This window comes from Oenanthe melanoleuca, chromosome 18 (assembly GCF_029582105.1).
Source record: "Oenanthe melanoleuca isolate GR-GAL-2019-014 chromosome 18, OMel1.0, whole genome shotgun sequence".
NCBI lineage: Eukaryota > Metazoa > Chordata > Aves > Passeriformes > Muscicapidae > Oenanthe > Oenanthe melanoleuca.
In genome coordinates this window covers 3,090,593-3,107,621 of record NC_079351.1, presented here as the reverse complement: position 1 = coordinate 3,107,621, position 17,029 = coordinate 3,090,593, and the positions used below count along the sequence as shown (strand labels likewise).

The following is a 17,029-nucleotide window of genomic DNA, read 5'->3' as shown; positions in this document are numbered from 1 at the left end:
GCCCCTTTTACTGGACTAGATAAATTCTTGCACCAATCACTGAGATCCATATTTCTTAACCCAAAAGTTCAAGTAATAAGCATTCAACTTTTAAGGACTTAAAAATAAATTTCTGCATATTTCATTCATTTATTTGATGGTATGAACCAGGGTTTTGGAAAGCTCAAGGTGTAGGTTTGTGTGTGTTGACTGTGAGCAACAGTGCAAAAGGAAAATGCTTTTTCATCCATATGAGCTTCTGTAAAGTGTGTTCTATTCTTAGGAGAGTAAACATAACACACAAAAAAATATGTAATCATTTAAACCTTGCAGGAAAAGAGGCAGGAGTGATGGGAACCTCTGAAATGATAAATGTATGAATTTATTCCACTGCCACAGTGGGGTTTTAAATTAGTTTTATTTTTCTTTTATTTCTTCTTGTTGACAAGCAGGGCTGCACTGCTCTGCAGAGCTAATGTTTACAGATAAGGAAATATTGAAGGTCAAAAATTCTATTCTTAGTTATTCTTGTATAAGGTAATCTCCTTGTGCTGGTGACAATGCAGAGTGATCTCATGTCTCCATGGGTACCTGAATCATGCCTGTCTAACAGCAACATTCTCCATTCCCACCCCCTCCCCTGAAGTTCTTACGTAGGAAACCCAAAGATATCTCCAAGAAAAGCTTCGTGTGTGATGCAAATGATGGACTGGAGCAAACACTTTCCTTTGAGACAGTGCACTGTGCCAGCACCTCCCTCATGCACAGTTGGGGTGATGAATTAGTTTGCATTTGTCTGTGACCAGGAAGAATTCTGCCAGGAATGCAGGCTGAATCCAACGTGTTACGAGTGTTCATTTAATGCCTGCAAATAAACATCCAAACTGCTAAATTCAGAAGGGTAACTCTGTCCCTCAGGTGGGTCACTTTGGCCCCATGGCAGCCTCAGCCAGGGGGATGCACAGAAAACTGAGCTGAAATCCAGATTATGGGGGGGAGAAGTGAGACCAGCATCTGCTCACAGGCAGATGATAGCAGGGAAGCACAGAAATGTGGTGAAAAGAAGGTGAAAAAAACGCCAGAGAAACATTAATTATGTCTTCCCATGTCTCTGTAGTTAGCTCAGTGCTCTAATACCCACAGGATGCAGCTTTCCTTGACAGTTTTGTAACATCTAAAGGGAAGAAAAGAAACCAAAGAGGAAGCAAAGGGGGCTTTGGTGGTGAAAGGGCTACAACTCTTTGAATGCCAGCTCGTCTCCCTGCTGCTGCATGGAAGGTTTGGTCTCTGCTTTGAGCTGATGTGGATGGATCAGGCACATGAAAGACCTGCAGCAACAGCTCCTAGAGGCTGGCAGCAGGGCTGTGGATCAGGACTTCTGCCTTTTCCTTTAGCAGTGGAAGGGACTGAAGTCTAAATCTGGGTCTTTGTGCTCACAGCCTTCATATAAACTTATTTTAAAGGGAAAAAAGAAACCCACAACAAGAAGAAAAAGAATCCTCTCTGGGAAGGGGGATTGAGCAGTGTGAGCTGCACATTCTTCTTAACATCAGGATTCCTTTTTTCTAACCCATTTCTGACCTCAGCAGTGTGCAGCAGGCAGGAAAACCAGGCTGGACTTGCAGTTTCTGGCGACAGGATAGAGGAAATCAGATAAAGCAGCTTGTATCTACCACCTTGCTGTGAATTAGGGCTGTCCTTGTCTTTCACTTTTGTCCAATCAATTTTCAGGATAAAAGCCTTTCTTCTACACGGCCAAGGGGTTCAATTCAACCCTGTAATAAATGGCCAGCTAACAATGGGCCAAACTCAACTTGGATGTTGCTCTAGTTAATTAAGAAGAGTAGCATCAGGGCTAAATTTGGCAAGGAGTGTGAAATAACTGCCTTCAGAGGCAGGGAAGAAAAATCCTTGCTTAGCTCATTGCATCCAGCTCTTCAAATGCAAATTAACCTGTCAACATCTGCATGCAGCCACCCAGGACAGCTGCAAAAAGGAGCTCCCTGCCCCCAAAAGAAGGGCTGGAAGTGTTTAGTTCCAAACAGCTATTTTCTAAAATAATTTCTAGTAAATAAGAATACATTTAAAGTGGTAAACTGAGCATCTGCTGCATGAAATGAATGGAGGACAGCATGTGAAAAGAAGCATATGTCAAGTATGCACTTCAGATGCATTGACTACTTGCCTCCAAAACAGAGAGAATTTCAATTTATTTGCAGCAAACACCAAAAAAAAAAAAAAAAAAAAAAAAAAAAAAAAAAAAAAAAAAAGCTTGCCCATAGCTTGCCTTTCCTGTGGTGGAAGGGAGCAGGTTCTGGGTTTCAGCTGCTGCCTGGCTCCTTTTCCTCAGGCACCTCTCAGGCAGCTTTTGTTTGGAGCAAACAATGTCCCTTTACCAGCACATTTAAAATCCCAGAAACCAAGTCACTGCTGCAGCCAAACCCTTCCAGATTTGCTTCACTGGAGGGAAGACAGAGAATACCCCAGTGCCTTTTGCTAAGTGCCTGGTGTGCAGTGCAGGAGCCAGTGACATCCTGCCTGGGACCCATTCGTGTTCCAGGGAAGGGCACTGCTGGTGACTCAATCCCTGCCTTCAATACCCTGCAACTCAGGGAAATTGCATTTCACTATTTCCTTCAGCCCATTATCCTCACACAAAATCTCTGCTGACTTAACTGAAGCTCTTACTTGCAAAACAAGTGCAGGGTAAGGCCCCTTCAGAGGGAGAGGTTGGATTCCAGCTCTGAAGGGTGAAACTCTTCTTTGTGAAGCAGAGTGGGAATATTTTTCAATATAATAGGGCACAGGATAAACTCTGATGTCCCTTTTTTTTGGTCAGGGGAATAATCTTCATTCCAAAGTTGGGAGAGGTGTGTTGCCTTTCTGTCTGTCTGTCTGTCTGTCTGCTGAGGTTTTGTTGAGAGTTTGGTGCTGCAGCTGTGATCTCACAGTGCAGCCATCCCCTGTGGTCCCCTTGGGAGGGAGGGGAAACAAGCCATGAGCAACTTCTGCAGAAACTGCTTTGCTATGGTAATGTGGTGTAATTAAGCAGGACTCAAAAATCCCAGAGTTATAAAAACCCATGGCTTGTACCAACACTTTTACTCATCTGTAGGTTTTCAGGCTGAATCAGGGCTGAGCAAAGAGATCATGAGAAAACACCTTTGACTTGTTGATGGCTTTGGTCTTGTTCACCTGGGCACATTGTAGCATCTTAATAACAGTATTAAGAAGAAAAAAAAAGAGAAAAACATACTGCTTCTCAAGGAGAACCTCGAAATGGAGATGTCTCTTCCCTTGCTTGGGTTTCTTCAATATTTTCCCCCCCTGGGATGCTGGGAATTGCATTTCCAGGAGGGAGGAGCTGCCACTGCACTGGCACTGAGCTGCCAGGGCCCAGCAGTGGGGCTGGGGCTGCATCCCCTTGGCTTGCAGGGCAGCACAGAGCTGCTATTGAGCCTGTGTCCACATGGCAACAGCACTGGTGCTCCAAGAATTCCATTTCCACCGTGCCCCTGGGGCTTGCCTTGACATCTTCATTGTTCCACGGAGAAATAAAAAAGTAAAAATCCACGGGTAGAGTAAATGCAGTGCAAAACACAGAACACCATGGGACAGGGTTATCTAATGGTTAATTTAGAAAGGAACATATCATTAAAAACAGATGAAGGTGGCTACATATTGATGCTCTATAAATATTTAAAGGGATGCTTCTCGTAAGGGCAGAGTTCCAAGCTACACCTAAAATAACGTGTGTGAAAGAAAATTAAAAGAATATTTCACCATTTGGACTTGTTTAATCTGCCTTGGAAAGGCTTTTTATGGCCAGCTAGTGAACATTAGTATGGGAAAGGATATCAGACAGAACTCATTTTTGGTGTAATTCTACCAAAGTCAGCAGAGTTAAACTGAAGATGATTTTTCTGGCCTTTTTAAATAGAGAGTAATTTTCTCCATGGGTAGTTATTAAATACTATTGAGAGAGACTGTGGCTGCTGTTGGAAGGGCTTTCTGGAGAGGTCACTCTGTCCCATGTGAACAGCACCAGTGAAAAACCAGGAGCTTTGTAGTTTTTACTACTTGAAGAGCTCCTGGAGGCTGTAACTCCAGAACACGTCACTGCCTGACCCAAAGCTAAGAGCACGTATCTATTCTGAGTTGAGATACCCTGCCTTGACATCCACTCCTACAGCACAAGAATTCTGCCTGTAGAAATTGCCTAAAATATTGGAGGGGGCATTGCAAAAGATATCTGTGTGGACATTTGGTCCATCTCTGTCAGGGAGGACATATTCCTTAAATACACTTTCTGAGGCTCAGCTGTTCAATCTTGACATTTTGGGGCTGTTGGGGTTTGGGTGCTTTTCACCAGCTCTCCTAATGGCTGAGGTGGCCATTCCCTGTCCTTGTTATTTGGGACCCAGATTCCTGCAGCCTTCTCTGCACCTGGACCAGTCTGAAGGGTAAAAATGTGTTAAAATGCCCAAAAGGTGCCTCCTGCATGGACACGAGGCTGAATAAGTCCTAGACTAAAAGGTTCCTATTTTGGGGGGGATTGGGAAGATGTCAGGATCTCTCAAAAGGCACCTCAAGGATCTGGGTCTCCTGTGGATGGCTCTGCCCTTCACATGGAGTGCTGAGCCAGGTGCCCAAAGTGTGGGGCTGGGCAGGAGCCAAATGGATTTTCTTCCTGCCTGCACAGCCAAGGACTCTGCCCTCTCTTGCTGAAATTAAGCTCAATCCTCAGGCAAAGCAGCAGCAAAATTTGGATCATAAATCAAGGAAAAAACTTGGTTTTAATGGGGGGCAGAACCCAGAGAATTATTTAGCCATTTTACAAAAAGCCTAACATCCTCTTGGGATGAAATGGGAACACATGAGACCTCATAATTTATATACGTATTAACTTCCCACTGGTGAAATTAAAATGCAAAATAGTGTCTCTAAACAAAACTGTGAAGCTCTGTCCCTTGAGGGAGTTAAAAATGAAATGGGCAAAGCATCTCCCACAGGATCTATTCTTACCCTTGTAGGACTTTGGGCTGGATCCTAGGTACTTTCTTTCTCACAGTCACAATGCTGAGCTCCAAGAAAGGATTTGTCTGTGCAACACAGTGAAGCTCAGCAATAATTACCCATTGTGCTCTGTGATGAGCCATCCCTTTGGTTCCTCAGTAACCCGTGCACCTGGACTTTAACTAAAACCAAATAATATGCACAGAAAACATTTTTATGTAAGAGGAGGTGAACATCACTAAAAATCAGAGAGCCTTTGTATGGCATGCCAAACTGCTGAAGCGAAAAAATGTCTTCAGTGAAAGGGCTCAGATGTGAGCATGTTTCAGTGCACAGCTCCAGGAAAAACTCTGATAATAAATGTGAGCTTGTTATCGTTGCTTTTCAGTGGGAAGTAAAGCCGGAAGCAGGGTCGTGCTGGCTAATTGAAGCTCACATTTTCATTCAAGCACTGCATTTTAATTATAAACTGGTGACACAAGTGTCACTTAGTTCCTACCCTGTTTTAAGTGTGCACACGTACAAAAAATATTTTCGGTTATTAATTTATTCTTGTGATCATATTCATTATCCTGCATTATGTCTACCAGGCACGTGTCTAATGACATGTTTGATACATGCTAATTCTTATGCCTCTTTTAATACAGAGCTCACACAGATATTTTAGGCTGAGCACGGTGCCAGTTGGCCACCAAAACAGGTGCACATTAATGCTATAAAATCAGCATTAGGAGCTGTGTACCCATATTCTGGCCAGCTGCAAGCACTTGCCCAGCCCTCCCGGGGCACAGCAGTCATGCCAGAAAATGGGATAACCTGTGGAGTAGCTGCATCCAGTGCTGATGCCTGGAGATGCTGATGGTGAGGTCCTGCTGCCCAGGTCTGGCCCTGGACCTGGACCAGGATCCAGCTCTGGCGTGTGAGCTGAGCCCTTTGTGTGGCCAAACCTCTGGGTTAATGCTTAAAATTCAGGTGGAAAATTTCTGGCCTGTTTTTCCTTCCCTATGGGGTTTTTGTGCTGTGCCCAAAGAACGTCTCCAGCTAGAATGCTGCCATTTATACACAGAAATTAAAATAAAATGAGCAAAAAGGTCACTGAGAAATGGCTACCAAGAGACAGCGAGTAAGTCATTAAAAAACCAGGCCAGGAGCACAAGAGAAAACAATGGAAATATCCCTAGAAAGCAAATTATGAAGGTAAACCTCTTTCAAAGGCATGGGATGGAACAGGATAGCTGTGTTCTCCCCTCTTAATTTGCTACCAAACTATAAAGAGGATTCTGTTTTAATAAGCACAACCGTAGCGGGACACTGCAAATGAATTGTTCGAACTGCTATAATTAGAAGTGGTGCTGTGAACATCATTCCTAAATGCTCCATGGTTTATTCCAGGTCTTGCATCTTTGAGGATCCCAAAGCACCTCGGAACCGTCTGTGTTTGTCAGTGCTAAAGGCAAGGACAAGAGCACAGCAAATTGAGCAAAGGAGAATCCCCTCCCATCCTCTGGAGCAAACCACAGGATGTTTAACCTCACAGTGAGTAGATATTGGCATAGTCTTGGATAAATATCTTTTGAAACACCCAAGTAACTTTAAAAAATGAAATCTGGTTGGTTCTCAGTGCAGTGTAAGCTTGGATAGAGGTTGGGAGCCTCACCCTTTGGAAAGTCTGCTCACAGTCTTGGAGATCTCTTGTTGACAGAGAAAAATGTGTTTTCACAGTGGTCAGAGCTGGGGGGATGTGGACCAGCTCTGATCCAAACACAAGGTGGGAACATCCAAGCAGCCCCAAGCATGAGCCAAGAAACTCAGCCCCTTGCTAGGTTCATTGGCTTGGGTTAAGTGTGTGCAGAGGGGCTTTTGGGCTGGAGCTGTCTGTGCCCTACTGCTCCATCTGGAAGGGCTCAGTCTGCCTGCAAAGAGCACTCTGGTGACCCCCAAATTGCTGCCATGGCCAACAGCTGAGCCCCTGCTGGCTGGCAGAAGGATGAGGGTGAGGACCCTACTGGTTTGGGTTAGCAGCTTGGTTTTAAGAAACCATTTCCAAACTGTTACTCCCAAGCTCTTACTGAGCTCCCAGATTCATTAATTGATATTTTATGGTGTTTAGGAGAGCTCTGCTTGATACTGATATTTTCCAACAGTTCCCCTAATAAAACCCAGTTGAAATGCTCCTGAGCTCAGCTGTACAGGATAAACTGCCTTCAGTCAGGTGTACATCAGGTGAATGGGAGATGTTAAACCTGGGAGGAGCAGAGTCTGGGACTCTCCCTCTGCAATGGAAATCAAACTCCTGAAGTTTTGGTAGCTCACATTTGCCTGCAAATCACCTTCCCACACTCAGCAGAGCCATATCTGGAGTTTAACAATCCATTTTGGGCTACTGGCTTCACTGGCTCCAGTAACAGGGCTCTGTTCAGTGAATTCAGGGATTCAACCCTGTTCAAAATCCCCGTGGATGAAAATGTGATGTGACACAATGCAACTTGCTGTTTCATCATCTGGCTAAAACCAATCTAACACACAAAGAAACCAAGTCTAGAGAATTTTGCATTAAAATATATGCATTATGTAAAAGAGCATTGCTCTGGTTTACTTGAATTTAGAATATCCACTGGACAAAGATGATTAAAGCCCACTACTGCCATTAGTGAGTCATGCACGGAGGAGTATCACAAACTTTCAGATCTGGATACCTTTGAAAGCTCAGCCTAAATAGTCACAAGGTCTTTCAGCATTGAGAGTTCGTTATTTCATTTGCTTGCAGGCAGTTGAATGCTGGGGGCTGAACTCTAAAATACCCCAACAGCACAACAATTCTTCCAACAAAATCATGCAGTGCCCTGCTATCAGCTATCACTGATAGCCAGTGAGCTGGGAGACAGGTGTGCACAGCTCTGAGAGGTATTTGCAATAAGTTACAGTTTAGATTTGATTACATTTAGGCAATGTTCCTCTGGCAAGATCCTATTTCAAGTCATAATTGTGACATGCCATGGCTCCTTTTTAATGCCTTCCAGCACCAAGAGATAAACTGTGCCTCTGGGATGCAAGGAAGACAATAACAACCCCAGTGATATTGAATGCTATATATTTGGACAGGAGAAAATATCCAGTCATCCATATTCCACACAAAACTGCATCATTTAAAAAGTATAAACGGGAGACAACTGATCTGAAACCCTGGTAGAGAATTGGCAGTGACTTAAAAATGGGTATTAACTTAATCTAAAAAAAAAAAAAAAGCTAAACAAGGGTGCTAATTCCTGCCTGAGCTGGGTCCCTCTCCCACTCGAGCAGGGGATGTTCAGTGCTTCTGAATATCTCAGAAACATTTGGCATTATCAAGCTAACAGGACTGGCTAAGTGAGAAACATTCAAAGGGCACAACTAAGTGGCACAATTCCAAAACAGCAATTAAAAGGCGGAATGCTTGAAAAAGAACAATGAAAGAGGTTAATTCGTATCAGGGCTTGGCAATTGGTACAGGAAATACTGTAATTCCATAACGTGCTCTCCTTTCACTCATCTCTTCATACCATGACTGTGTGTTTATAATCTATCATTCCTTCATGGATTACATTTGACAAGAAATGACTCAATTTTATTGAAGAAGAATTTACAGGGTTATTTGTTAAGCAGGCAGGAGTCTGGATAAATTCTGGGAAAGGAGTGAAGCAGGTAGAGAAAAAGAGAACCCAGATTATACCTCTGGACAAGTAAGTGATTACAGGTTTTTCATTGGCAGGATGGCACAGAGATGGTAAAGAGTTAAGAAGAGAAATTAAAAACTTTAAATTTCTGCCCAGGGCAATATCTACTCATTTTCTAGAGAAGGACTCATGTGCTGTCATCGAACTAATTTCAAAAGTATCTCTTTAGCAGAAGGAAAGTTACAACATTTCAGCAAGGGGAAGAAAAAAAACAAAGATGTTGAGATGACCGGATGCCAGGGGAAGGAGAAGAAGAGGGCCTGGACTATCTGCCAGGCTAAATCAGGAACTGCTTCAACGCTTCCACTGCATTTGACTCCCAGCATGCAACAACTGGCAAAAATGCCCCCAGATCTGAAGGGAAATCTAGCTAAGCCTGTCTAGGCTGGGCTATCCATCCTGCAGGCAGCTTGCCTGGAGGCTTGCTATTTTGAGATAGTAGAGAGGCCACTTGTCATTAATATTATGATAAATCTCAATATAGAGAAAGCCTCAAATGCTGCTGTGGTACCCAGCACCTCGAAAGAGTCACAACCACACTGAAACAAAAAATAGGAGCTGAAGCCCAGGAAAGAGCCACCTTTCATGTTAAAATGTTGAAGGTAAAATGAACTGATGTACCTTGGGAGTGGAGACAAATAACTAAGGGAAAGAACTATCTGGGAGTAGAAGAGGGAGGAAAAAATGTATTGCAATTTAACTGATCAAACACACTGAAAAAATGAGAGGCTTCAGAACAAGGCAGAAAAAACCATGCAGTCCTGCCCAGCACTGCTGCTGTCTGCTGCAAACACCCTTTTGTTCTGAAGTCATAAATGTGTATCAGCCTCTCAGACATATGGGCAGTTGTGCATTTATCCTGTTTATTTTACGACTCCTGTGCATCCTGCCTTGCCATCTGTTGGGAAGAATTTGGATGCTGAACCATAAGTCTGAGACATAATAAATACCAGTAAACAGAAATCTAAAATGAAGATAAGCACCAAGTAATGTTTGGAAGCAGGACCAGTTTTTCAGTTTGATAGTTTGATTTATTTCTTGAGATGAGTCTTGGCTCAGAAAAGTAGGACCAGCAGGAAAAAGTCCAATTGAAGGGACAAATCTAAGATCCCTTCTCTTATATTGGCTTCATATTGGCATAATTCCATCTCCTTCCTAGAAAGCAGTTAACTTTACGTAGGTGGAGAATCAGACTTAATCCTGTCCCTCAAGGAAGACATGCTTAAACACCAAATATTGCATGTATAAAACATAAGTTGCAAGCAAAATGCTTCAAACTCAGTTAAAGCTGTGTTCATGCATCTTCCCCGAGCTGGGCAGCCCTCTCACCGTGTCCCAGTTTCTCCACATCTTCCTTTCCATTTTATTATTAGAATGAGAGGGAAGTGGGTGGAAAGGAAGCACAGTTATCCCTCCTAGTCAGGGGCAGGAAGATAAAGCAACCCCAGAGAGTCACAAGCCCATCATCATCCTCCACCTCCTCCTTCCTCTCCATTTTCAGTTTGGGGATACAGAAATTATACAGAAATTGCTGCTCTTTAACACATGAACCACAGAGACACCAACTAAATATCTGGGAGCTGATAGGTGTTAATAACAGACTTCAGATTACACTTGGTATCTAAGCACTCCTACCTCCTCAAAGGAATTAGAGATGAGATGAAAGCACTTGCTTCCCTTCCAATAGTTGCTCTTTTTTTTACTCTGTTTCTGGAAAAATACACAAGACTACAGGATGGAGGCATCAGGTACACTCCCCTTCTCCCTGAGTTTTTTACAAGGTGTTTTGCACCTGGCAAGACTGACTGAAGCTACAGGTGGGACAGCACGACCTGAGCAGAGGTGACACTGTGTGACCCAGCAAATGGGACAGGGTGTATGAAGGAATAATCATCGTGCTGAAATTTCACAGGAGCAAAAAAAAATACATTGTTGTATTGACTTATTTTACCAGTTCACACTGGTGAGGGTTAGTAGAGCTGCCAGAAGGCAGGACAAGCCCTGGCAGTATGTAAAAAGAGCAATAAAAGCCCATGGCAGAAGGTCAGTTAAAGGTAACAGCTGCTGGACAAAGCCCAAAGACTGCATTACACCATTGCAAAGGTCCCCACAAACCCCAAAATGAGTTACTATGGCTCTGACAGATCCCACCACAAATGCCATCTGTCAAGTCCTCAGAACATGCAGTGTAACTATATACAGAATAAAACAGTGACTGCAGCACAACACAGCCACGAGGATCCTGTTTGTACAACCCAACGCCTCCTTGACTCTTCACAAAACATTTCTGAAACCTCCCCAGAACAATCCTGAAACCGAGGTGAGATTAATATTCTCCACATTGCATGCAGCACAGTAGAAAGAGCTTTACAGCTGGATTACAAATGTGCTTTCATTGGTTTGCAGCCTTCAGGCAGCATTGCTAATGCACAGAGTCTTTGGGATCCAAGTTCTGCACTGGGATATCTGACATGCTGAGAGCCACGGAGAAAAAACCAAAACCTTCGTGTAGCCTGATAGCTCCCTACTGGCTATAGAGTAGATCAAGTTCAAGAAAGCAAATTAATTCATTGAAGTGACATATATTCAGTCAATTAGCTTCAGATCCCTGTTTCATAGAGCAGGGAAGAATGGACTTTTTGTGACATCAATAAGATCATTTGAGAGCCTCTGTACAAATGTTCAAAGAGGTGCATTGAGAAGACACATGCTTTTTTTTTGTATGTGTTTATTTTATTTTTTTTTCTGGGAATAGATAATACCTTAACTCATCTTCTGCTGACAGGTCCTTTGAATTTCTCAGTATTTTAAAGTATTTTATACTATGGACAATATTTCGAAGTGATGAACCCTGTGTCCATAAAGGCAGCTCCAAATTCAGAAACTCTAACAAATCGAATGCTCCTGAAAAAAACCAAAAAACAAAACCTAAAAAGTCTGTTTAAAAAAATCACTCCATCAATTGCCAGCAAAACAGCTCTGCTTCAGCCAGGGTTGCAAAGCTGACACTGGAGTGCTAAGAGTTGCTTTTAGAAACAGTGAGTAAAGCACATGGACTTCTCAAGAGCGTGTTTTACCAAGGAAACGGAGACGGTATGAGCAGCATGTATGAAAACAGTGAAAACAGCGTCTGCATCTCAGCAAAGTCCTTCACTGATGGGTTTATGTTTGTGTTGAGAGATCCATGGGTGAAAGTTCACCCTTCAGGAGTGCAATAATACGTGTATATTGTCCTAGAAACAGGCTACAGCAGCACAAAACAAGTTTTTCAGAGCAGAGACATCCATTTGTGCATTCTCCATTTGCAACCACTTTTCTTTCACAGTGTGAACACAGCCTCATGTGCCTGCATGGGCTGAGAAGAGCAACCACTTCTCAATGTGCCTGTGGACACAACTTCCTAGGCAGGTCATGTCTGGTCTTAGAGTGATTTAACCAAATAACACTTCAGCTACAGCACTGGAATAAAAAGTCTGCGTTGTGCTCAGTTTATTACAAACAGCGGTGGTGCTGGAGCTTCATAGCTGTGCTTGGAGAATATTAAGGAATATTCATTCTTTTCAGATGAGCCATGAATTTGCAGTATTGATGGATAGCAGCCTGCCTTTATTTGCCTGCATCAAACATTGGTATAAGCATTTTTATTTTGTTTTCAGGAGTATCCATGGAAGCAGCGCATGCGGGTGCCACAGTTCCCGTGCTTGTGAGCATTCATCCAAGCTGGAACACTTGCAAATAATTGTGCAAGTGTGTGTTTGTGCAAGTTTTCAAAATCATAAATGATTTACTCGATCCTTCTTCCCCATTATAAATGTTCCAGCCATGCAGCCAGGAAGGACACGTGGGCCCACATGAACTAAATAGCCAATTGCACCACTTGAAAAGTAAATGGCAAACAGGGAATACTAAAAGCAGTAGACACAATGGGTTCAAAGAGATTCATGGGCTGAAGTGTTTAATAAAATACTCTTTGAATAAATTTAAATTACAAGTACATTACTTGAGCTCCTATCTTGATGTCACAGAGCCTGCAGAGCGCTCTATTGTGAGCTGTCCTATTAACTTCAGCACGATTGTTCACCCAGATAAGCAGTTTCAGTGGATAAAGTGGTGTTTTTAACATTGTTTTTTTCCCAGGCAAATATTTTAATCAGATCCTTCTCGTGAGTAAGACTGTGCAAGGCTTAGGAAGCTGTGCTGCACATTTCCCACAGGAACAGGGCTGCTGGGAAATCAGAGTGGTTTAATCTCCCTTTCTCGGGTTAGGCTGACCACAGACTGGTTATTCACAGGACACAGCATCCAGGGACCCAGAGCCTGGGACAGAGCAGCTGCCACCCAAAATGGGGCTGGTTGGCTCCTCTTGTGAATTTGTGGGCTGGGGTGCAGGTTTCAGGCTGATTGGCTGCGTGGGGGCTCTGTCAGGAGCCCCCTGCTCTGGTGACATTTTAACACCAGCTGCCAAGGCTGCAGCTATCGTGGTTGTCTTGGGCCCAGAAAACCAAACCCCAGCTTTGCCAGGGAGCCCTGAGCCATCTTCAGAGGCTCAGCCACTTCTGCTCTGCACATCCACACCAGGAACTATTTCAATTTCTGACTGAAGACAATTACCTTGGATAAAACTTCTAAAAATCCACGCAGAAATGGTGCAATTATTCAAAATCCACTCAATGAACCTCCTACCTCCACAAACACCTTTGGCAAACATGCTAAAAGAACAAAATTGGGATTAGACAGGCAAGAGTTTGACTGATGTATCATTAGCGCTGCTTCTTGAGTGACTAAGCTCCATAGTAGTATCAACTACTAGGACTGAAACATGATTTCATCCCTGCAGCTCCAAACAAAGATAATATGCTTGATCCCCAAGCTGCATCACTCCAATTACGATGCCAATTTGTTGTAAAATATTGTTCCAAAGAAAAAACAGGAAAATATTGAGGAGCACCTGATAATTGAATTATAAGGTTATCCTTTTACATCCTGTTCCAGCAATTTTGTTTGAAATCTTGGAACTGGGAACAGGTGATCGCTCAAAATCCAGCATACACGTTGCTTTAATGAGGGAGTTGAGAAACATTTTAGTGGGAAATTTCATTGACCTGAAATTTGCTCAGCAAAATGCTTTGTGTATGTCAAAAGCAATTTCAGAGGCTGTTTAAGGCATTTTCAGCTTCTGCACATTTGTGTCTCAGATTTGTCTTTTTGACATGAGTGAAATGGCAATAAAGACCCTTAAAATAAATTAAGGAGGCTTTAACAATTATTTCTCCAAAAGACCAGAATATTTCTAAAAATAGGTTTGGAACCAGACCACTTAATCACATATAAAAATCCATGACTGAAGTTATTTTCCTGCTATGTATCTCCTCAGAATTGCAACATTACCTTTAGATTTCTAAAAGACTCAGCCACTTCAAACGAGCGAGGCTCTGAAATGGTCAAGGGAGTGTTGTCTTAAATCAGCTTCTAGAAATGGTTTTATTATTTTATAAAACAAAGGAATGGTTCCATGTTGAATCCAAGTCCTATGGCGTGGTTTAAAACATGAATAATTTACTGTAGCTATAGATTTTATCTTACAAAACAGAACATACTGAAAAAGGAGGAGAGAATGTAGTCTCTGCTCCTCAGCTCTGTGAACAGATGACAGCTTTCTCAAATTGGGCATTCTTAGCACATATTTGACAACTTTAAAAATTGTAACTTTATAATTTGATTATGAGCATTTGAATTTTGAGCAGAACAGCTCCCTTGCTGTCGGGATTGATGTGTCCCTTCTCATCCCCCGAAGTGACGGGGGTTTGAGCTTCACTTGCACACAGCTCCTGGGAGCAGCTGTCCAGCAAATCCCTGGTGAGTGCCAGCAGGGCACCAGTGATGCAGCCAGACCAGAGCTGGCCGTGCCACTGGCAGCTGCTCCAACACTGCCCCTTCCCCACAGCTCCCCTGGCTGCTCTTTCCTAAATAAAGTTCTGACTCAAGCCCAGGTGAAATCAAGGCAGAAATCCCAGTTTCAGTCAAAGCTGCACTTGACTTTTATGAATGGTGTTACTGGGAGACCACACAGAAATCCTGATGTTGGGAAGCTCAGGGATTTTTCCCAGAGGTGACAGGTCCAGCCTAGCTGAACCAGCTCAGCAACTCCAGCAAGATGCAAACAAACTTATTTTCCATGAAAAACGAAGGCTGAAGACACTTAGAACAAGCTTAGTGAAGATCACAAGATTCAGTTCAAGTGGAGGATGCTCAGCACCTCTCAAGCAAACTCAGGAGCTCTCAGATGCAAGCCCTCATTTTCCAGGTGCCATAAAAGCCCATGCTGAGTGTTAGATTTCCTTTAAGAGTCATAAAGCCAAGCATTGCTATTACCCATAAACCTTCACATTTCAATAATTCTTTCTCTCTTTAGCATCTAAAAATATTTATTTCCTTTCCCTATAGGTCTTCTATGTATGCCTACTATTACTAGGTAGCAAATCCGGTATTTTAAGAGGAAAATCATCTTACACTGTAGCCTTAAATCATTAGCTAAAGGAGAAAATGAGAACAGACGTGAGAACGAGGTGTTTTCTACCACGCCACAGCCTTTTCTGGGGAGGAAAAAAAAAAAAAAACCGCCCGAACACAGCTGCGAGTCTGAACCGGAGCTGGGCTCGTCTGGGCTGAGCCGTCTGTCAGTTGGAATAAACACAAAGCCGGGTTTGCAAAGTTGCCGTGTGCTGAGCCGTGCCGATGGATCGAGGCGCACAGCGGCGCGCCCGCCAAGCGCACCCCTGCGGGGAGCGGGGCTCCCCGAAAAGCAGCTCGGCACAAGGCACCAGCTCCTCCAGCACCACGGAGGCTCTGCTGGCCGCCCACAGAGAGAATGGGCCAGCAGCCGAGGGGGCTTCAGAGCCACCGTGGCCACGTCCCCCGCTGCCAGCGCATGTCCCTTTGCCGGGGATGTGCCGCTTTCCCACGGCCGGAGCCCCGCGCTCTCGGCTGACAGATGTGGTTTCACATCTGGGCTTTGCGACCTGCTCTGCCAAATCTCGCAGCACCCATGTGCTTCTTTGTCCCCGCAGTTACCGCCGCGCCTTCTCCACAACTCCATTTTCAGAGCGGGAGGCACATGCTCGGCCTCTGCGGGGAGCGGGGTCCTGCTGCCCAGCTCCCAGCTACAACACCCGGCTTTTTACTGCTCCCACCCTTCAACCTGACCCTCGGGCTGTATCAAGGAACCCCGAGCCCACACTGAAGCACCTGAGCGGTGGCAACACCCCCTCCACCCGAGCTCCAGGTGTGTGTCTGAGGGCAGACTGGGAGGAACTGGAGTTCCCGCTGTCCTGCCCGAGAGCTGGGGTTCAGCTCCGAAGCTCTTAAAGCCAAAGTCCCGGGGGGAGCGCGGGGACACCGACCCGAAGCCTGCAGGGCTCATGTGCGCCCCAAAGCCCCGACCCCGGCAGGAGCCCCCCGAAGCCCCGGCGATGGTCGCGGAGCGAGGTCGCCCCCCTGGGCAGCGCTCCCCTGGGCAGCGCTCCGCATCCCGCCGCCGGTTCCCATGGCAATGTCGGAGATGCCGGTTGCCACGGTAACGCCATCCTCCTCCTCGGCCGTGTCCGAGGCAGCGGCGCGGCTCCGGCTCCGGCTCCGGCCCCGGCCCCGGCACCGGCGGGGCTCAGCCCGGCGGCTCCGGCTCCGGCTCCCGCTGGGTCTGCCCGGGCGCTGCCCGCCGGCTCCGCCAGCGCAGCCGCGTCCCCCCGGGAAGTTTCTCCCCCCATCCCCGGCGTGGCCCCGGTACCTTCGAGGCAGCAGATCCTCCAGAGCCCCGAGTGCGTGAGATCGCCCCGCGCCCGCCGCGGCGGCCCCTGCGCCTCGTCCGTGGTAATGTTGGTGCCGTTGCAGATGTGGGCGCTGGAGTAGAGCCAGTAGTCGGTGCCGATGGCGATGGCCATGAGGCTGAAGGCGGCGAAGGCGCCCACCGTGGTCAGCAGCATCTGGACGCCACGGTCACACCACACCATGGTGCTTCATAGTCCCCGCACGGGCGCGGGGGGCCGCACGACACCGCCCGGCACCGCCGCGCCCGCGGGAGGCTCCGAGTCACGGGGCGGGGGGCGGGGGCCGGGCGGGGGGAGCCGCTGCCGCCGCCGCGGGGCCGGGCTCCGCCGCCGGCCGCGCCCCCGCGCACCGCCCCGGCACCGGGCGGGGGCGGAGGGAGGGAGGGGCGGCCCGGCCGCGGTACCGGGGGCACGGAGCCCTCCCGACCCCCGACGGGATGCTGAGCCCAGCCCCGGCCGCGGTACCGGGGGCATGGAGCCCTCCCGACCCCCGACGGG

At 45.8% G+C, this 17,029-nt stretch overlaps 1 protein-coding gene across 1 annotated transcript in view; it reads right to left on the bottom strand.

Annotated features, from left to right (window-relative positions):
- The window catches only part of CACNG4 (calcium voltage-gated channel auxiliary subunit gamma 4), a 42,801-nt gene extending 25,985 nt beyond the window's left edge, over nt 1-16,816 (bottom strand). The window contains exon 1 of the mRNA XM_056505739.1: nt 16,492-16,816. Coding sequence (XP_056361714.1) covers nt 16,492-16,714 — 223 coding nt within the window. The 5' untranslated portion in view covers nt 16,715-16,816. The remainder of the gene's footprint in view (nt 1-16,491) is intronic.
- Between the last annotated feature and the right edge of the window lie 213 nt (nt 16,817-17,029).